The sequence below is a fragment of the Oncorhynchus mykiss genome, chromosome 5 (assembly GCF_057628025.1).
Source record: "Oncorhynchus mykiss isolate SJ-2025 chromosome 5, ASM5762802v1, whole genome shotgun sequence".
In the NCBI taxonomy this organism is placed as follows: Eukaryota; Metazoa; Chordata; class Actinopteri; order Salmoniformes; family Salmonidae; genus Oncorhynchus; species Oncorhynchus mykiss.
Window position 1 is genome coordinate 44,987,558 of NC_143026.1, and position 22,207 is coordinate 45,009,764.

At 43.9% G+C, this 22,207-nt stretch overlaps 1 protein-coding gene across 2 annotated transcripts in view; it reads left to right on the forward strand.

The window, feature by feature from the left end:
- The first annotated feature begins 740 nt into the window (after nucleotides 1-740).
- The window catches only part of itga1 (integrin subunit alpha 1), a 73,620-nt gene continuing 52,153 nt past the window's right edge, over nucleotides 741-22,207 (forward strand). For both annotated transcript variants that reach the window (XM_036977634.2, XM_036977635.2), the window contains exon 1: nucleotides 741-2,025. In XM_036977634.2, the coding sequence (XP_036833529.2) occupies nucleotides 1,983-2,025 (43 nt within the window). In that variant the 5' untranslated portion in view covers nucleotides 741-1,982. The remainder of the gene's footprint in view (nucleotides 2,026-22,207) is intronic.

The window sequence follows — 22,207 nt, forward strand, 5'->3', positions numbered from 1 at the left end:
GGCTAATTCGATGACCAATATTGTTATGTCACACAATCCAAAATAATTCAATTCATTTCAAAGGATTTGCTCAGGATATGCATCGTCGATAAGCCGCCTGTAGCATGTACACCTCCTATACCATGATCCACATTCTCCATTCTGTCATCAACAGGCAGTGACAGTGGGAAGGGAAGGGGACAACATGAACACTAATCAGTGTCTTTCTTAAAATGTAGTCATGGAAGATATCTGGCGGGCTGAAGACACAGGAAATACTTTTGTCTGTGTGTGTGTGTGTGTGTGTGTGTGTGTGTGTGTTGTGCAAGCACATGTGCTTGCTTGTACGTGTATGCATGTGTGTGTTTTGTGTGTGTGTGTGTGTGTGTATGCTTGAGTGCATGTGTTTGAGTCACAGAATCCATGAACAGTAAATAGCAGTCATCTGTAACGTGTTAACTAACAGATGCAGTGAACCCCCAGCGAATGACATCCTGTGTGTACGAAACATCTAGAAATATTTATTACACGGTACTGAAATGGACACATAGTGTTCATGCCACTGAGTGATTGTAGAAACAGAGACGGGTAGCTATCTGCTAAGGCATTACCTCCCAAATGGAAAATGACGGGTCAAGGTAAATAGGAACACATCTCATGTAACCTGTATCCAAACACAGTCTCAATCTGTCTCAATTTGAAATGGAAACCTTCAGGAAAAAGAGGGCTAACAAGAAGAATGTCAACAATGGCGATGGGTCGGTGGTGAGTTGAAGGTTGCCACTTCTACTGTTTCTGTGGCTGCATGTTCTCTTACTTAAGAGATTTTAACAACAGGAGGTAATCACAATCTCGCCTTGAATCCAAACTGATATACTCCAAAACAGAACATATCAGTTTGGGTTCCAGGCTAATCCCAAACCCCTCATACAACTACTTTATGGATGTTGTTCCCTGTCTATCATGTAAAATATGTGCACGCATGACTGTAAATTGCTTTGGACAAAAGCGTCTGCTAAATGGCATATATTATTATATTATTTAAAAAAACTCTCTTCTCCAGAACAGGTGTAGTGAATTAACTGTCAGTAGGGTTGTGAAAGTCAACCATACTGTGTACATGCTAGTCATAACTCCATAAGGCAGGAGCACGCCCCAACACCTGAATCTAAAGCTAATGTTATCCTGTAATTGCAGCTCAGAAAGTACAGAAATGGTTATTCGTCCAGATTGTGTTTATCGATGAGGTGGTGGTAAATGTGATGTTCTTTAGACAACAATGATAGAGCTATTTCCTCAAAACCAAAGCAAAGCATGACTGAAGGATGATTATAGCTGGCAAAATATTTTGAGTGAGCTCCATTTCTTTTCTTACTGTCAATTCGTTTTCTTTGACATTATCTTTTTAGTAATGCTGTATATTTAAACATGACATTTCAGGGAAAGTTTATAGAAAGGTTGAAATCACCTGCTATTTTTCTCATCACTTTACAAGACCTGGCAAGGAAATGTCTTTTGAATTATATATTGGCTATAGATATCACTAATGGTGGTGATTTGGATTGGTGGTGATTCCCCATTCCAAAGTAACTACTCGTATATACAGAGTCAGACCTCGCTGTCATTGTTTTTTTTGCAGGATAAGATTTGCCCATGGGTTGGCTTGGCAAGCCAACTCCCACAAACTTGTTCTCCCTGCCCGGTCCACTCCACGCAGTAGCCTACGCAGCAGCAGAGGATATGGAGCGGTGACGTGCCACTGAACAGAAGAATAACACCTATTTTTTTTAAACGGAATAAGTTTAAGTTTAGTGGCACTTACAGGGTTCCTCTTGTACTTCAAACGCAGATGCTAGAATACAGGAAATGCCAGGCGAATTCTCAGAGTAGTTCAGTCACCCCTCACGCCTCTAGAGAGATCTGTCTTTAGTTGAATATTGCGCGTCAGACGGGAAGGGTCGAAGAATACCGCTCCTGCCGCCCTGGAGACCGATGATACCAAGATGCTCGGGCGAATGCAGTATATTAAATTAACGACAGCACTCGGTAAGTGAGCTTTACTCGAATACGCATGTTATTACAAGCGAACAGTCCATCGTGCCGTGCGCGCATGGTTTACCTTACTGGGTCTAGGTTATATTATGCGCATCCAACGGGCACAAATCATCAGGGGTGTTCTATATTATTTATGAGTAATCGTGACCCATTAAAGCATCCATTAGGTGTAAGTGACTTTTGGATTGGATTGACCCCTTTTTAACCTGAAGGTTAAGCAAGTTCATCACGTGCACTGCCATGGTTTATTAGAATAGACCTCAGAATCTAACGGTTTTGAAATTGTCCTTTTCAGCCGGTATAAATGTTTCTCTGGTGGATGGGATAGTGGGACATGTACCCATATGCTATTCCTTCCCATGTCTAACTATGGAAATCCACTGCAATTAGACCCTAATTCTTTCAGCTCTGGTTGGGACATTTTAAGAGAGAACAACGCCACCAGTAAATCTGGACACAGAAGTTAAGTCATCATGAGTGATGATTAGATCAGATCAAGTCAAATCAAATTGTATTTGTCACATGCGCCGAATACATCTGGTGTAGACCTTACAGCGAAATGCTTCCATACAAGCCATTAACCAACAATGCAGTTTTAAGAAAAAATTGCCACAAAAAATCTGAAATAAAAGTAATAAAATATTAAAGAGCAGCAGTAAAGTGAAGGGGCACCGGTTAGTCTAGGTAATTGAGGTAATATGTTGTCGTGTCTTTGGCTATGCCGGATTAAGTGATATGACATGCTATGCTATAAAATAATTTATCCGTAATTAATATTACCTGATTGAGCTAATCATGTAAATGTATTTAACTAGAGAGTCGGGGCACCACGAAATAATATTTATGGAGCTGTCATCTTCCGAATAACCTCTTAAAGACCTAGTAATATTTTACATCAATACAGTGCCTTGCGAAAGTATTCGGCCCCCTTGAACTTTGCGACCTTTTGCCACATTTCAGGCTTCAAACATAAAGATATAAAACTGTATTTTTTGTGAAGAATCAACAACAAGTGGGACACAATCATGAAGTGGAACGACATTTATTGGATATTTCAAACTTTTTTAACAAATCAAAAACTGAAAAATTGGGCGTGCAAAATTATTCAGCCCCCTTAAATTAATACTTTGTAGCGCCACCTTTTGCTGCGATTACAGCTGTAAGTCGCTTGGGGTATGTCTCTATCAGTTTTGCACATCGAGAGACTGACATTTTTTCCCATTCCTCCTTGCAAAACAGCTCGAGCTCAGTGAGGTTGGATGGAGAGCATTTGTGAACAGCAGTTTTCAGTTCTTTCCACAGATTCTCGATTGGATTCAGGTCTGGACTTTAACTTGGCCATTCTAACACCTGGATATGTTTATTTTTGAACCATTCCATTGTAGATGTTGCTTTATGTTTTGGATCATTGTCTTGTTGGAAGACAAATCTCCGTCCCTGTCTCAGGTCTTTTGCAGACTCCATCAGGTTTTCTTCCAGAATGGTCCTGTATTTGGCTCCATCCATCTTCCCATCAATTTTAACCATCTTCCCTGTCACTGCTGAAGAAAAGCAGGCCCAAACCATGATGCTGCCACCACCATGTTTGACAGTGGGGATGGTGTGTTCAGCTGTGTTGCTTTTACGCCAAACATAAAGTTTTGCATTGTTGCCAAAAAGTTACATTTTGGTTTCATCTGACCAGAGCACCTTCTTCCACATGTTTGGTGTGTCTCCCAGGTGGCTTGTGGCAAACTTTAAACAACACTTTTTATGGATATCTTTAAGAAATGGCTTTCTTCTTGCCACTCTTCCATAAAGGCCATATTTGTGCAATATACGACTGATTGTTGTCCTATGGACACGGCTAGGAGGTATCACTTCTGTAGTGAATAAGAGTTCAAAGTTCATACCATTCGCAACCAAAGCTCACGCTGATGTTGGCTTCGTTCTGTAGTTATTATCTGAACCATTCTGACATCGGACCATCGACCTCACAACAGGAGGTTACATTGTCGTCAAGGCTTTATATTGGAAAGGAGAGGAGGGCGTGTTTGAAAAGTTTTATAGCCCATGTCCCTTCACAGGGGCGGGCCACTGATTGAGCAGAGCTTGACCTTGACCTTATGAAAACCCAAATCTCACATTTTAGAAGCTAAAATCACATTTCATCCCATCACGAATAATTTCATTTTCAAACATTGAATTGGAACAACAATTCCATGTGAATCTGATAACTCTATGTGAAGACTTTCCACTGTAGAGTTTGTCATCTTATCATTGATGAGAATGTCTCAGATGACAACCGAACTGACATCATATTCATTAAGTACCACCGCATATGTTCAATTGGTCGGATTACCAGAGTATAGTTCATTCCCCCCCCCCCCCCCCCCCCCCCCCCCACCCCCACCTTCTGATGTTCCCAGAATCTCTATGTTAACCAAGGGTTTTGCAAATGTAACATCAGTAGGGTAAAGAGAGGAAAGGGGGGGGAAGAGGTATTTATGACGGTCATAAACCTACCAACGTTATGACAATGTACATGTAGGTAGAGTTATTAAATTGACTATGCATACATAATAAACAGAGAGTAGCAGCAGCGTAAAAAAGGGGTGGGGGCAATACAGATAGTCTGGGTCGCCATTTGAATAGATGTTCAGGAGTCTAATGGCTTGGGGGTAGAAGCTGTTTAGAAGCCTCTTGGACCTAGACATGGCGCTAAGGTACCGCTTGCTGTGTGGTAGCAGAGAGAACAGTCTATGACTCGGGTGGCTGGAGTCCTTGACAATTTTTAGGGCCTTCCTCTGACACTGCCTGGTATAGAGGTCCTGGGTGGCAGGAAGCTTGGACCCAGTGATGCACTGGGCCAAACGCAATACCCTCTGTAGTGCCTTGCGGTCGGAGGCCAAGCAGCTGCCATACTAGGCAGTGATGCAACCATGCTCCTATGGTGAAGCTGTATAACCTTTTGAGGATCTAAGGACCCATGCCAAATCTTTTCAGTCTCCTGGGGGGGGGAATACGTTTTGTCGTGCCCTCTTCACAACTGTCTTGGTGTGACAGTTTGTTGGTGATGTGGGCACCAAGGAACTTGAAGCTCTCAACCTGCTCCACTACAGCCCCATCGATGAGAATGGGGGCGTGCTCGGTTCTCCTTTTCCTGTAGTCCACAATCATCTCCTTTGTCTTGATCACATTGAGGAAGAGGTTGTTGTCCTGGCACCACACGACCAGGTCTCTGACTTCCTCCCTATAGGCTGTCTCATTGTTGTCAGTGATCAGGTCTACCACTGTTGTGTCATCGGCAAACTTAATGATGGTGTTGGAGTCGTACCTGGCCATGCAGTCATGAGTGAACAGAGAGTACAGAAGGGGACTGAGCACACACCCCTGAGGGGCCCACGTGTTGAGGATCCACTTGGCGGATGTGTCGTTACTTCCCTTTACCACCCGGGGGCTGCCTGCCAGGAAGTCCAGTATCCAGTTGCACAGGGAGGTGTTTAGTCCCAGGGTCCTTAGCTTAGTGATGAGCTTTGCGGGAACTATGGTGTTGAACACTGAGCTGTAGTCAATGAATAGCATTCCCACATACTGTATGTGTTCCTTTTGTCCAGGTGTGAAAGGCCAGTGTGGAGTGCAACAGAGATTGCATCATCTGTGGATCTGTTGGGCCGGTATGCAAATTGGAGTGTGTCTTGGGTTTCTGGGATAATGGTGTTGATGTGAGCTATGACCAGCCTTTCAAAGCACTTCATGGCAACAGACGTGAGTGCTACGGGTCGGTAGTCATTTTGGCAGGTTACCTTAGTGTTCTTTTGGCACAGGGGACTATGGTGGTCTGCTTGAAACATGTTGGTATTACAGACTCAGACAGGGCGAGGTTGAAAATGTCACTGAAGACACTTGCCAGTTGGTCAGAGCATGCTCGGAGTACACGTCCTGGTAATCTGTCTGGCCCTGAGTTCTTCTGAATGTTGACCTGTTTGAAGGTCTTACTCACATCGGCTACGTAGAGCGTAATCACACAGTCGTCCGGAACAGCTGATGCTCTCATGCATGTTTCAGTGTTACTTGCCTCGAAGCAAGCATAGAAGTAATTTAGTTCATCTGGTAGGCTTGTGTCAATGGGCAGCTCGCGGCTGTGTTTCCCTTTGTAGTCTGTAATAGTTTGCAAGCCCTTCCACAGTTCACGAGCGGGTACAGCTGCCACTCCTTGAAAGCGGCAGCTGTACCCTTTCGCTCAGTGCGGATGTTGCCTGTAATCCATGGCTTCTGGTTTGTGCATATACGTACCGTCACTATGGGGACGACGTCATTGATGTACTTATTGATGAAGCTAGTGACTGATGTGGTGTACCCTCAATGCTATCGGAAGAATCCCGGAACATATTTCATTTAACCACTTTTTTATTGACCCAGTCACTGGTGCTTCCTGCTTTAGTTTTTGCTTGTAAGCAGGAATCAGGAGGATATAATTATGGTCAGATTTGCCAAATGGAGGGTGAGGGAGGGCTTTGTACGCGTCTTTGTGTGTGGACTAAACGTGGTCTAGAGTTTTTTCCCATCTGGTTGCACATTTAACATGCTGGTAAAAATGAGGTAAAACGGATTTAGGTTTCCCTGCATTAAAGTCCCCGGCCACTAGTGGCATCGCCCCTGGATGAGCGTTTTCCTGTTTGCTCATTGAGCGCGGTCTTAGTGCCAGCATCGGTTTGCGGTGGTAAATAGACAGCTACAAAGAATATAGATGAAAACTCTCTTGGTAGATAGTGTGGTGCATAATTGAGCAGTTGAGTCAGTGGTGCAACTGACCGTGAGAAACAGTGAACCTGCATGAGTGTAGCCTCTAGAACTGTCCTGGTTCTTATTAACTGTTATTATGTCTTAGGGAAGTATTTTGATATAATACACTTTTTTTTTTTTTGCCAAAATGTTGATGGCGTGTATTTTCGAGTACAAACCGTTTACTGTGTATGATAACTGGGAAAAATTGGGAACACAGCTCCAATAAATAATCTGAAGTGAAATAAATTCAGTTCCTGTGTGGTGTTAGTCCACAGCCAGACCTCATGTCATGCAACCAGGTGTGGGGTTTCTGACACTGCCAGTGAAGACCAATTATTGAACGTTTTTGGAAATAGATATGCCTGTTACTGGTATTGGGATGTCCCTCAGTGACTGAGCACTCAGTTATAAATCCAGCAGTACTGAATTAACTTCTCAGGTCATGTTCTTGTAGTGCAAAAAGGGAGGAAAGTACCAACAACATATTGGAGACTGGGTCTGCCTCCCTGGCACCTACTGTATATGTTCCCTATATCGTGCCCTACTTTTGACCAGAGCCCTATGGGCCTTGGTCAAATGTAGTGCACTATATAGGGAAGACGGTGCCATTTGGGACACAACCTGGAACTGGGTCTGAAACCCTGAAACGCTCCTCTGTTTCTGTAAAGCCAACTCCGACTCTCAGATTCCTACGCTCACATGTGATGCAGGCCCGTGACCATCATTAGAGAATTGAGTTAGATATGCAGCTGGAGATAGAGGCTCACATTAGCAGCTATCACATCACACCAAGGCTGAGTCCCAAATGGCACCCTATTCCCCATGGGCCCTGGTCAAAAGTAGTACACTATATAGAGAATAGAGTGCCATTTGGGACAGGGACACGGACTAAGAGTTTCCCTGTAACCTCTGGGTCCCATCCCCACTGACCACCTACTACACACCCAGGCAGCCTCAGTCCTTGCATTACAGCCTGGGGAGAGCTAGAAATGCTCATTCTGCTGCAAAACATTTTCCATTCCATGCTCTAATGAAACTGACCCTAGACTGCTATAGTCCAGATGGAACACAGCCATATCCACAGCTATAGTAGTGGGAAAACGTCTTCCATACATGCCCTCACATCGACTCGGTACTGGTACCCCATGTACATAGCCAAGTTATCGTCACTCATTCTGCATTCATTATTACATTTATTTTGACAGGTTTTACTTTTCTATTATTTCTCTATTTTCTTTCTCTCTGTAAGTAAGCATTTCACTGTTAGTCTACACCTGTTGTTTACAAAGCGTGTGACAAATAACGTTTATTTGTATTTTTTATTTGACACCTCCCCTTCTTGGAATAATAACCGTGTGAGGAGCTTTGTTTAATGGTTACTATCCTAGCTACTCTTCCTGAGTATTGGTCTCGTCTATGGCCTTGTACCCCTCTGTGAGCTGCCTGATTGTTTATGAATGAGAGGGGCTGGGCAGGAGCATACTGGTTGGGACCATACTGACAAATCTCATGTTGTACTAGGAGAGCTGTTCCAGCATGACTCAGGGGCCCACATCTGGTTACTGCGGTGGCAGCATTTAAACCTAACGCTAACAGAGATGGGAGTGCAGGTGTTTGGTTTAGGACCTGGAGGAGAGCTCATCTGGCTTCAATCAGAGGTGTGTGGGACTGGAACAAGTCAACTTACTCTGGACACTTGAAAACACACACACACACACACACACACACACACGCACACACACACACACGCACACACGCACACACGCACACACGCACACACGCACACACGCACACACACACACACACACACACACACACACACACACACACACACGCACACACGCACACACGCACACACACACGCATTACACCATGACATTCATGGGGGAGGGTGGACTCTATGTTGAAAGCAAGCGCTTTATCCCATGGTTCTCACAGGGGACTGGAATACTAATTGGGACAACTTCAGGGATGAATTCGAGGACTATGCGCTGGCGACCGGTCTACATGAGAAACCCAACGAGGTCCAAGCAGCAACTCTGAGGAGCTTACAGTTTTTTTCGATTGCTAAACGACAGTGGGCACAACTGGAGTCACATGTGCAAAACTCTAACTACAGTCTGCACTACCAACAGTCACCTGAGCTAAACAGTTCACATCACCTGCAAAACTCATTCCAAGCAACACAACTCTTAACACATGGCTCAAAACACGCTCAGTGCAGCCAAACACTATGCACAACCCTCACTGAGATAACACACACTGTCACTCAGAACACACTGAGAGTAAAAACACTAGCATCAAACACCAATACAGAAAATACAAACTTTTCATCTTTACAGTTTGAACAATTTCAGTGACTTCATACAAAGTAATATTTTCTTCAAAGAAAAGAGTGACATTCATTCACATGATTTATAATTTTTTTTAGAACATAACAATTCTTTAAGGTAAATGAAAATTAGCAGTTTGCTTCAATAGTATGTAGTAATTTACGGAATTACAGTAATGAGAAAAAAAAGGTAGAAACTAAAAGTACATACTGTAATTCGAACAAATAATTGAGGGGCTAATCCTGCCTCTCTCTAGCATCAGGCCACAGGTTTTCTTCAACATCACATCTAATGTTTTCTCTTGCCATGCACCTGGGGAAGAACCTTCTGGAGTGCCTTATCCATCCCTGGCAGACCTCTGGACTCGTGTCCTCACATCCGGCACGCATGGCTTCCAAAAGAGACATTTGGTCATGTGGGTGGTGACCAAACACTTTCCACCTCCAGGCAGAGAAAAACTCCTCTATTGGGTTGAGGAAGGGTGAATATGCACGCAGATACAAAACCATACATCTGTGATGTGCTGCAAACCGATCTGTGACAGCTGCAGAGTGGTGAAAAGCAACGTTATCGCAAACTATGACAAAAACTTGGGGGTTTCTTACTGGCTCCCCCTGTTCTGCTGGCACTAGCTGAGCATAGAGCAGTTCTAGGAAAGCTATAAGCCTTTCTGTGTTGTATGGGCCAATGAGTGGTGTGTTGAGAAGCAAACCATCATTGGCCATTGCAGCACACATGGTGATATTTCCCCCCCTTTGGCCTGGAACCTCCACAGTGGCCCTTTGACCTATAACATTCCTTCCTCTGCGCCGTGTTTTGGCAAGGTTAAATCCAGCTTCATCGATAAATACAAATGAATGTGGTCTTTCCAGTGCTTCCACCTCCATTACTCTCTGAAAAACAGTAAGTGCACAGTTTTACTGTAGAAATGCTAGTGTTTTTTTTTACTGTAAATATTTTGTATAGCTGTGTACGTAACCTCAGACGTATTACCTGGACATATTGGTATCTTTGCTCTTTTACCCGTTCACTGTTTCTCTCGAACGGTACAGTGTATAACTGTTTCATTGTAACTTGGTGTTTCTTTAGGACTCGAGCAATAGTTGTTGTGCTGACAGAATTAACATTTTCAAATATATCATTATCAGCCAGCACTCTATCTTGAATCTCCCGCAGTTTTATTGCATTGTTGACAACAACCATGTCAACAATAGCATTTTCCTGCGCATCTGAAAATATTTTTCCTCTTCCCCCTGTTGGGGGCAGCCTTTGGGTCCTGTTGTAAAAATATATTTTACAGTCAAACTTACTGTAATATATATCTGTGTAAATATTCTATTTTTGCAATACAAAATAGATTCCTGTAATGTTTTCATTTACTGTAAGGATGTAACTCTCACCTGTTTGCATGATGGAAAATTCACATTACAGATGCCACTGTGGATCTTTGCAGATTGGGTTGCACCCTCAACCCTGCCTCTCTCAATGAGAGACCATGGTTCACGACATGGTCTATAAGTGTAGCCCTTATTTCATCTGAAATAACAGCTCTTTGTCTTCTTTGTCTTCCTTCACGCATCCGCCCTCTCCCTGCCACCCTTCTCCCTCCACGAACCCATCTTCCTTGTTCCATTTCCAAAATGAGTCTTTCTGAGCTCTACCTATATATACTGTAATATGTGTGTGTGTTCACTAACAAGTCTAAAACAAGACACCTGCTTAGCCTTTCAGCTGAAATTGCAATCAGCAGTGTTTGAAAGGCACAAGGCTGAAATCTATTCTGTTTTGAATGTGTGGTTCACAGTTTTGACAGCAGTGTGTTAGCATTTGAACAAAGTGCTGTAAATCCACAGTGTTGTGCAGGTTGTGGTTAAAGTCATGGGATAAGTGTGTAGAGTTTTGAAAACTGTGTTCAAGCAATGAAAAACGAACTAGAGTTTGGTCCACATGAACTACTGCTGTGCAGGCTGTAGTTAGAGTTTTGCACATGTGACTCCAGTTGTGTCCACTGTCATTTAGCAATCGAAAAAAACTGTAATGGGCAGCGAATGCAGGCATATCTACCGGCACATTCTCACCCTCACAGCACAACAACAGGGTGATGCAAAGGCCATACTGGATGTATTGGAGAAGTACTTCAAACCCGCCAGAAACGTCATTTACGAGCAGTTTGTTTCTGGAAGCTGCAAACAGGAAGAGGGTGAGTCAGTACACAACTGTGTAACCCGTTTGAGAGAAAGATACGCTACTTGTGAATGTGAGGGATTGAAAGATGAACTGATTCGTGACAAATATTCCTGGGAATTTCAAATGAGGACGCGCGCCGACATCTACTAAGAGTGAGAGGCTTAACATTAGTAACTGCCATTGAAGTGTGCCGCACTGCTGAAGTCACTGACATGAGAATGAGAGCAATGGAAATCGAAACCCCACACACCAACGTTGATACTGTTCACGCTGTTGCCAGGCAGACATTCAGACAAACCAATCAAACGGTGGACACAGACCACCCCATATCATGCAAATACTTTGGAAATGCACAGGCACGAGGCAAAGAGCACTGCCCTGCCTATGGAAAAACCACGCAGAGCTTGTGGAACCAATAATCACTTTGCAAAAGTGTGTCTCAAAAGCAAAAGAAGAGGGAGTGAAGGCAAGATTCACTGTGTTGAGGATGTCACTCATTGAAAGTGACATTTACATGCACGAATCCATTGGGGCTGTACACTCGAGGGAAGAAATGGTTTGTGACACTACGATTACACAACAAGATGCAACAATGTCACCTGGATTCCGGTGCTACGTGCAATGTAATGAGCTACAAAGACAAATATTTTGCCCAGAGATACTAGACTAAAGCTGTACTCAGGAGAACTAATGAGCTCTATGGGCATCTTTGAGACCGAATGTGTTATTCGGGGACACAAACACAAGCTGGAGTTTGAGATTGTGAAAACCAGTCAACATCCTCTCCTCTCAGACTCTACATGCGAACGCCTGGGACTGATGCAGTTCACCGTAGCAAATGACCTGCACATCGTGGAGCATGTCCAGCATGGACCCCTGTCCAAAGAACAGCTACTCAGCAGATATGACAATGTATTCAACGGGCCTGTTGAATCAGTACCTGTGGAGGTGCACTTTGAATTGGATGAGAGCATCACTCCAGTCTAGCGTGCTCCTCGCAATGTGCCCATTGCAACGAAAGTGGCCTTAAAGGCCCAGCTGGACAAGTATGAGGCCGATGGCCGCATGACATCTATGACTGAACCAACTGACTGGATCAGCAATACGGTCATAGTGAAAAAGCCAGAGAAGATGAGAAGATGAACCAAGCAATGAACCAAGCATCTGAACCAAGCACTGAAACACTCCCACGACATCATGCCAACACTGGAGGATGTCCCCTACAAGCTTCCAATGGCCAGGATTTTCACCTTGGTGGACGCCCGAGATGCATTCCTTCAATGCAAGCTGGACGAAGATAGCAGCTTCATGACTACCTTCTGGACCTCCTGGGGTCTGAAACGCTGGCTCAAGCTCCCATTTGGTGTATCGGTGGCGCCTGAGGTATACCAACGCAAGCAGCACGAGTTACTGGCTGGGCTCAAGGGCATTGAACCCATCGCTGATGATGTCCTAACTGTAGGCTGTGGTGACAGAGGCGAAAAAGCAGAACGCGACCACGATGTGAAGCTCCTGGCACTGATGGAGCGCTGCCGATCAGTTAAGCTTGGCCTTGGCCTGAAGAAGCTGCAGTTCAAGGTGAAAGACGTCCACTTCCATGGCCACATTCTCTCGGCAAAAGGCCTGAAGCCGGACCCAGACAAGGTCAGAGCGATCCTCGACATGCCAAACCCGTCTGATGCAAAAGGAGAGCAGCTTCTCATCGGCTTTGCAAACTATCTTGCAAAGTTCATGCCACACCTATCAGCAGTCTATGAGCTTCTGCGCTGATTGCTGGACAAAGACACACCATGGCACTGGCTACCCAAACCCAGACTATTTGCATTCTCCCTCCTCTTCTACGCTGCTGCTACTCTCTGTTATTATCAATGGATAGTCACTTTAATAACTCTACCTACATGTACATATTACCTCAGTTACCATGACGCCGGTGCCCCCGCACATTGACTCTGTACCGGTACCCCCTGTATAAAGCCCCACTATTGTTATTTACTGCTGCTCTTTCACTAATTATTTGTTATTCTTTCTCTTACTTTTTTTTAGGTATTTTCTTAAAACTGCATTGTTGTTAAGGGCTTGTAAGTAAGCATTTCACTGTTGTACTCGGCGCATGTGACATAAAATTTGATTTGATTCTGATTTGATTTGAAACACGAGGCCGCAGTGCCGGAGATGAAATCTCTGGCTTCATCCATGCCAGTGTTGCACTAATACGACGTCACAAAGCCTGTCAAAATCCAGAGCAACTCCAGCCAAAGTGGACTTGTATGCTGCCTTATCCAGGAAGGCCTGCCCGTTGCGTTTGAAGCGAGAGCACTCACCCCACCGAACAAAACTATGCACAAATTGAGAAAGAGTGCCTCAGCAATGTCTTCTCCTGCCAGCGCTTCCATCACTACTTATATGGTTGAGAGCTGGTCACTGCTGAAACTGACCACAAACCACTCATTGACATATTCAGTAAATCTCTTCTCAACGCGCCCAAAAGGCTTCAAAGCATGCTCCTGACTCTGCAAACCTACAGCCTGAAGGACGTCTACAAGCCAGGAGCAGATATGTACATCAGTGAGACACTGAGCATGGCAACAGCACAATGTACAGGCAGAGACACTGCCTATCAGCGGCATGCCATCTGTTCGCCACAGCAGGAACAACAAGATGTTCAACAAAGCAATCAGGCAGACTACTTAAACGTGACAGATCACTGCCTAGCCCAGATCAGGCAACACACTGACAAGGACGAACACCTACAATCACTGAAGTCCATGGTCCTCACAGGTTGGCCGTACCTGAAATAGGAGACACCTTTCACAGTGAGAGATTACTGGGCCTTTCGAGATGAGATCAGCATGCAAAATGGCATCTTGTTCGAAGGTCAGAAGATCATTATCCCCAAATCACTACGTCCAGAGATGCTTACCCGCATACACTCCAGTTTTAGGTGACGTATGCTACCGCCAGACATGTGAAACATTATACTGGCCAAACATTGAAGCAGAAATTAAAGCCTTTGCCAGCAGCTGTACCACATGCAACGAGTACCCTCATGAACAGCCAAAGGAAACCAAACTTCCCACAAGGGCCTGGCAAATTGTCAGCATGGACTTATTCAGCCACGGACAAAAGGACTATCTTGTCATTGTTGATCACTACTCTGACTTTTGAGAAATTGAACCACTCCCTGACTTCTCTACAGAGACAAAGAAGGTCGCAGTTTGCAAGGCAGCGCCAACCTGACAAGGTCCGCACGGACAATGGCCCACAATTCACTAAAAAGTTCAAGCGTTTCGCCTCAGAATGGGAGTTTGACCACATGACCACCTCTCCAAGACACCCAAAGGCAAATGCAAAGCAGAGTCAGCTGTCAAGATTGCAAAAAACGTATTACACAGGGGCTTGCATGACAGCAACGACCCCTGGAAAGCCATCTTACAGTTGAGGACCACCCACCGAAAACATGGACAGCAGCCCAGCGCAACGCCTTCTGAAGACTACCATCCCCGTAGCTAACAAGCTACTTGAGCCCTGCGACACGGTCACGGACAAACTGCATCACAGAAAGCAGCTCTCTAAGTGCTTCTATGACCTGACGGCTCGAGACCTACCAGAGCTGGAGGTGGGTAAAACGATAAGGATGAACCCGCTTCTGAGAGACATACAGAACTTTGGAGGCTTGGCAAGTGCTTATAGAGAGTTGCACCACATTCTTACCGGGTGGATGTTGGTGGCTCCATCTATCGTCGCAATCGGGTGGATCTGCACGTTGCAGAGCAGACAACAAACCAAATGTCTGTCAACTGAAGTCTATGCAAAGAGAATCCTCAGCATTCTTTAGAGGAGTGACATTTTCCCTTTGCCATATTTCTGCCTGTGTGTATAGGCACTACAGTGTATCTATCTCTACTCCCCTAGATAAAATGGACAGTCTACATTTATTTCACTGTCTGAAGGCTGATTTATGTATGGAACGCTGCTGCAGCTGATTTGATTAAATTACTAATTCACTGGCTGTTAGAAGATAAGTGGGGTGGAAGCTGGTCAGTTTGTCTTTAGACATTAGTGCTCTGGCTGAATTTATGAGTCTGGAGAAAAGGAGACTGGCTGAATCCACAGACCCACAGCAAATGATTGCAACCGTTGCTAATTTGATATGCACTGTATATGCCAAAAATAGGATAATATAATTTATTTTAATCTGGTGAACTCCACTCCATTGCCTCATGCAATGGAACCAAGGAAGTAGTCCCAAAAGTTAAAATTGCCCATCTGGCACTCTAGGCAGGTTCAACAAAGGTATTAGAAAGAATTTCAACCCAGGTCAGGGTATAACAGAAGAGCGGGAGAGGGAACGATAGCCAAGCTTTGTCCAACAGAAAAATGGCCAATCCCTCACCCTAACCATGGTCCTGGTATTGGGAGTCCCTCCTCTGCCCTCAACCAGCACTCTAGGCAGGCCAAATCAAACTATATACAGTTGAAGTCTGAAGTTTGCATACACCTTAGCCAAATACATTTAAACTCAGATTTTCAAAACTCCTGACATGTAATCCTTGTAAAATTCCCTGTTTTAGGTCAGTTAGGATCACCAGTTTATTTTAAGAATGTGAAATGTCAGAATAATAGGAGAGATAATGATTTATTTCAGCTTTTATTTTTTTCATCACATTCCCAGTGGGTCAGAAGTTTACATCCACTCAATTAAAATTTGGTAGCATTGCCTTTAAATTGTTTAATTTGGGTCAAACATTTTGGGTAGCCTTCCACAAGCTTCTCACAATAAGTTGGGTGAATTTTGGCCCATTCCTTCTGACAGAGCTGGTGTAACTGAGTCAGGTTTGTAGGCCTCCTTGCTCGCACACGCTTTTTCAGTTCTGCCCACAAATTTTCCATAGGATTGATGTCAGGGCTTTGTGATGGCCACTCCGATACCTAGACGTTGTTGTCCTTAAGCCATTTTGACACAACTTTGGAAGTATGCTTGGGGTCATTGTCCATTTGGAAGACCCATTTGCTTTAACTTCCTGACTGATGTCTTGAGATGTTGCTTCAATATATCCACATAATTGTCCTGCCTCATGATGCCATCTATTTTGTGAAGTGCACCAGTCTCTCCTGCAGCAAAGCACCCCCACGACATGATGCTGCCACCCCCGTGCTTCACGGTTGGGATGGTGTTCTTCAGCATGCAAGCCTCCCCCTTTTTCCTCCAAACATAACGATGGTCATTTTGGCCAAACAGTTCTATTTTTGTTTCATCAGACTAGGTGACATTTCTCCAAAAAGTACGATCTTTGTCCCCATGTGCAGTCTGGCTTTTTTAATGGCGGTTTTGGCGCAGTGGCTTCTGCCTTGCTGAGCGGCCTTTCAGGTTATATCGATATGGGACTTGTTTTACTGTGGATATAGATACTTTTGTACCTGTTTCCTCCAGCATCTTCAAAAGGTCCTTTACTGTTGTTCCTGAGCAGTATGATGGCTGTGTGGTCCCATGGTGTATATACTTGCATACTATTGTTTGTACAGATGAACGTGGTATCTTCAGGCATTTGGAAATTGCTCCCAAGGATGAACCAGACTTGTGGAGGTCTACCATTTTTTTCTGAGGTCTTGGCTGATTTCTTTTGATTTTCCCATGATGTCAAGCAAAGAGGCACTGAGTTTGAAGGTAGGCCTTGAAATACATCCACAGGTACACCTTCTACTGACTCAAATGATGTCAATTAGCCTATCAGAAGCTTCTAAAGCCATGACATAATTTTCTGGAATTTTCCAAGCTGTTTAAAGGCACAGTCAACTTAGTGTATGGAAACTTCTGACCCACTGGAATTGTGATAAGTGAAATAATATGTCTGTAAACAATTGTTGGAAAAATGACTTGTGTCATGCACAAAGTAGATGTCCTAACTGACTTGCCAAAACTATAGTTTGTTAACAAGAAATGTGTGGAGGGGTTGAAAAACGAGCTTTAATGACTCCAACCGAAGTGTATGTAAACTTCTGACTTCAACCGTAGCTACTTGAAAGAAAGCAAATAGTATTTGAACCCAGGTCTGATGAAAGGGAGTAATGGTCAAGCTTTGTCCAACAGACAGACGTCCACTCCCTTCCCTTACCCTAACCAGGACATTGGCAGTCTCCCCTCTCTCCCCTCTGCGTGGTCGGTCATAAATCCCGAGCATCCCCTGACGGATGCTCCAGAACTCCCAGAAGACCTCACTCTGAACCGTCTCTCTCCATACTTGGAGCTTAAAAAAATACATTCCTTTACTGTCCGTTTGACGGGCCGAACCACTGTCTTCTGTCTTCTCTTTTATCGGCCTAAATGAAACACTGGAAGCAAGAAGCTTATTGTTTCTTACAAGTATTTTTTGTTGTTGTTGTGAGAACCAAAAACTAGATATCAGGAAGGTTTTATTTGTGAGGTTACATCAATGTGGTGTAGTGGTCACAGAAACGAAATATGAGAACTGAAATATCAGAATACGTATGACTTGATGTGATCTATAACCAGTAAACAAATAACATGTAAACAGTGAAACAAGACATCGGGTAAAATATCCAAGAAAATGTGCATCCAGGGGATAGTATCTACTGTAACAAGCATGGAGTTTGACTCCTGGAAGCAGATCCTATGTAATTCACAGATCTCATACACAGCTGGTGTTTGCAAAGCTTTTAAGAGCCCGGAATAGTGATGTTTCCCATTAAGACAAATTACCTTGTGGAAGTGTTTAGCTTTGGAATATCAAACACCAAATGACCTAATGATCAAACATCACTGTTAGTACATGCCAACATACACAAGTACTGGCTTGGAAAGCAGCTAACTATAATACTTGAAGGAATTTAATGTCTATACACATAATTGATTCAGAACTATCAAAACGTTTGTGTTGAATGCAAAATATAACAATCGTGCTGTGAGGAAACATAAACCTCAAGTGAGTTGTTAGGTGAACATCTGTTTTTGTGTATCACAATGTTGATATACTGTTACTTTATGTTCATTGACAGTGATGGTTAGTAGATAGAAGATCAAGAAAAGTGCTATTGCCGCCTCCTATTGCTGAGGTGGCTGTAAGGCTATCAAGCAAAGGAAGAATTCTGAGTGCAGGCAGCATGTTTATGTACACAGTTGTAATCGTTTGGTTGTTTTGCTGGCAGATTGTGGGTCGAAGGCATATCAGATATGGCAGGGGCACAAGTTTCCATCAAGTTAACAAATACACACTGCAGTTTGGCAGTAGACACAAGCAGGAACGTCGCTGGCTCGCACCATAAAAATAATTGCCTATCCACAGACTGGATAAATCTCATCCAACGCTTGTTGAAGGCTAACCGAGAGCCTTTCCTACGTTTGTTTATCAGTTTGTTAGTGTTTGTTAGTGCCTCTCCTCGGTGCACCACGAAATTAAACATTTAAGATTCTTAGCATGCAACATTGCAGCTATGTTGTCTACTTCAGTTTTTTGTTTCTTGTTTGTTCCTTTGATGCTGAGTTGCAGCCAGGAGAGGAAGTGTTGAGCAGGATGCATGCATGTGTGAGAAAGCTGCAGGATGCTCGGTCTGAGAAACGGTTTGAAAACGTATTGAAGCTGCAGGGGAGGCTGGCGCTGACATCGTGTGTCATCGTGTTTCTTACGAATCTGGGCTCATTTGCACGCGGTCAAGCCATGTCTCGACAATCACACCTCGGGGGTCTGTGGTCGACGCTAGTTATCGACTTTGCAGTCAAATGTATTTCCTCTTACACACGCTGATGTTCTATGGAGTATGCCATAGCAGCATGGACACACAATGCTCTTGGACATGTCAACTCCGCTATGTAGTTCCAATCTCTCTCACACTCTGTTCTTAGAATTCTCCAGGTGTCCATGCTGGATAATTCTTAGAAGCTCATTGAGTGTGAGAGACTATGACTGGATATATCATGGCATTGTTGAATACTTTTTTTTGATTGTCTTGAAGGTCATTCTAGAGTGTGCATTATTTCCCTTTATACAACTGGTGGGTCAAATCCTGGACGCTGATTGGTTAAAACCGCATTCCAGCCGGTGTCTATTCCACAAGTTACCACCAGCTAATGCTATAATGTTAAAATGCCTATTTACTCTGTCCCATCTCACTGCACAATCCACTGTCTCATCAGCCCAGCCAAACAATTTATAAACTTGATCTCCACTCTAAAAAGCACGTAGACATTATCTCCCATTTCTTTTAGACTAGCAATTTGTTTTCAATAGCACACATTTGTATAAACCTTGCTGTCTCTCTGACATTTGCAAAATTGTTTCAATATTCAGATTCGATCTCCAACTGTCCCATAGTAATGAACAGACATGCAGGCAGCTTCACTCAGCCAGTCGAAGTCATGAATCAGCAAAATTTATAATGATTTATGCAAAGAAATGTCAATAGAAAACAGGTAAAACGAAATGAAGTGCAGGTTGTTTACAGCTTTTCCAGCTTCAGTTTTAAGTGATTGTGCTAGCTGTGTTGTTGGCTAGCTCCTCCTCAACAACGGTGACCTTTGTCAGGTGAAATCGAACACATCATTAGTTCATTGTTATGGATGTATTCAAATAAATGTCTCTAGAAAACAGCCTAAACAAATGCAAATGCAACTACTACAGTGAGGGGAAAAAAGTATTTGATCCCCTGGTGATTTTGTACGTTTGCCCACTGACAAAGAAATGATCAGTCTATAATTTTAATGGTAGGTTTATTTGAACAGTGAGAGACAGAATAGCAATAAAAAAATCCAGAAAAACGCATGTCAAAAATGTTATAAATTGATTTGCATTTTAATGAGGGAAATAAGTATTTGACCCCTCTGCAAAACATGACTTAGTACTTGGTGACAAAACCCTTGTTGGCAATCACAGAGGTCAGACGTTTCTTGTAGTTGGCCACTTGTGTGCAAACCTGGTGGCCAACTACATCTCAGGAGGGGTTTTGTCCCACTCCTCTTTGCAGATCTTCTCCAAATCATTCAGGTTTCGAGGCTGACGTTTGGCAACTCGAACCTTCAGCTTCCTCCACAGATTTTCTATGGGATTAAGGTCTGAAGACTGGCTAGGCCACTCCAGGACCTTAATGTGCTTCTTCTTGAGCCATCCTTTGTTGCCTTGGCCGTGTGTTTTGGGTCATTGTCATGCTGGAAAACCCATCCACGACCCATTTCACCCAGTTGTCCTCTGAATCATTCAGATGTTCATTGGCAAACTTCAGATCGGCATGTATATGTGCTCTCTTGAGCAGGGGGACCTTGCAGGCGCTGCAGGATGTTTTCTTGATGACTATGGTCCCAGCTGCCTTGAGATCATTGACAAGATCCTCCCGTGTAGTTCTGGGCTGATTCCTCACCGTTCTCGTGATAATTGAAACTCCACGAGGTGAGATCTTGCATGGAGCCCCAGGCCGAGGGAGATTGACAGTTCTTTTGTGTTTCTTCCATTTGCGAATAATCGCACCAACTGTTGTCACCTTCTCACCAAGCTGCTTGGCGATGGTCTTGTAGCGCATTCCAGCCTTGTGTAGGTCTACAATCTATTCCCTGACATCCTTGGAGAGCTCTTTGGTCTTGGCCATGGTAGAGAGTTTGGAATCTGATTGATTGATTGCTTCTGTGGACAGGTGTCCTTTATACAGGTAACAAGCTGATATTAGGAGCACTCCCTTTAAGAGTGTGCTCCTAATCTCAGCTCCGCTAGCGTGTGTGGAAGATCTCTGCGTTCATTATTTTCCATAGAACGCATCGCCCCTCGGCTTTGGATATATACTGACCAAAAATATAAATGCATCATGTGAAGTGTTCATCATGTTTCATGAGCTGAATTAAAAGATCCCAGAAATGTTCCATTTGCACAAAAATGTTGCATAAAATGTTGTGCACAGATTTGTTTACATCCCTGTTAGTGAGCATTTTATCCTTTGTCAAGATAATCCATCCACCTGACAGATGTGGCATATCAAGAAGATGATTAAACAGCATGATCATTACCCAAGTGAACCTTGTGCTGGGGGCAATAAAATGCCACTCTAAAATGTGCAGTTTTGTCACACAACACAATGCCACAGATGTCTCAAGTTTTGAGGGAGCAAGCAATGGACATCCTGACTGCGGGAATGTCCACCAGTGCTTTTGCCAGAGAATTGAATGTTAACTTTTCTACCAATGTCATTTTAGAGAAATTGGCAGTATTTCCAACCGGCCTCACAACCGCAGACCATGTGTATCCACACCAGCCCAGGACCACCACATCCGACTTCTTCACCTGCAGGGTTGTCTGAGACCGTCCACCCAGACAGGTGGTGAAACTGTGGTTTTGCACTCCCGGAGAAGAATTTCTGCAAAAACAGTCAGAAACTGTCTCAGGGATGCACATCTGCGTGCTTGTCATACTCACCAGAGTCGTAACAACGAACACAATTGCATTTTATCAATGGCAAATTGAATGCACAGAGATACCGTGAAGAGATCCCGAGGCCCATTGTCGTCTCATTCATCCACCGCCATCACCTCATGTTTCTGGAGGATAATGCATGGCTCCATGTCGCAAGGATCTGTACACAATTCCTGGAAGCTGAAAATGTCCCATTTCTTCCATGGCCTGCATACTTACCAGACATGTCATCCATTGAGCACGTTTGGGATGCTCTGGATCTACGCGTGTACGACAGCATGTTCCAGTTCCTGGCAATATCCAGTGACTTTTCACAGCCATTGAAGAGGAGTGGGACAACATTCCACAAGCCACAATCAAGAGCCTGATCAACTCTATGCGAAGGAGATGTCGCGCTGTATGAGGCACATTGTAGTCACATCAGATACTGACTGGTTTTCTGATCTGCACTCTACCTTTTTTATTACGGTATCTGTGAAC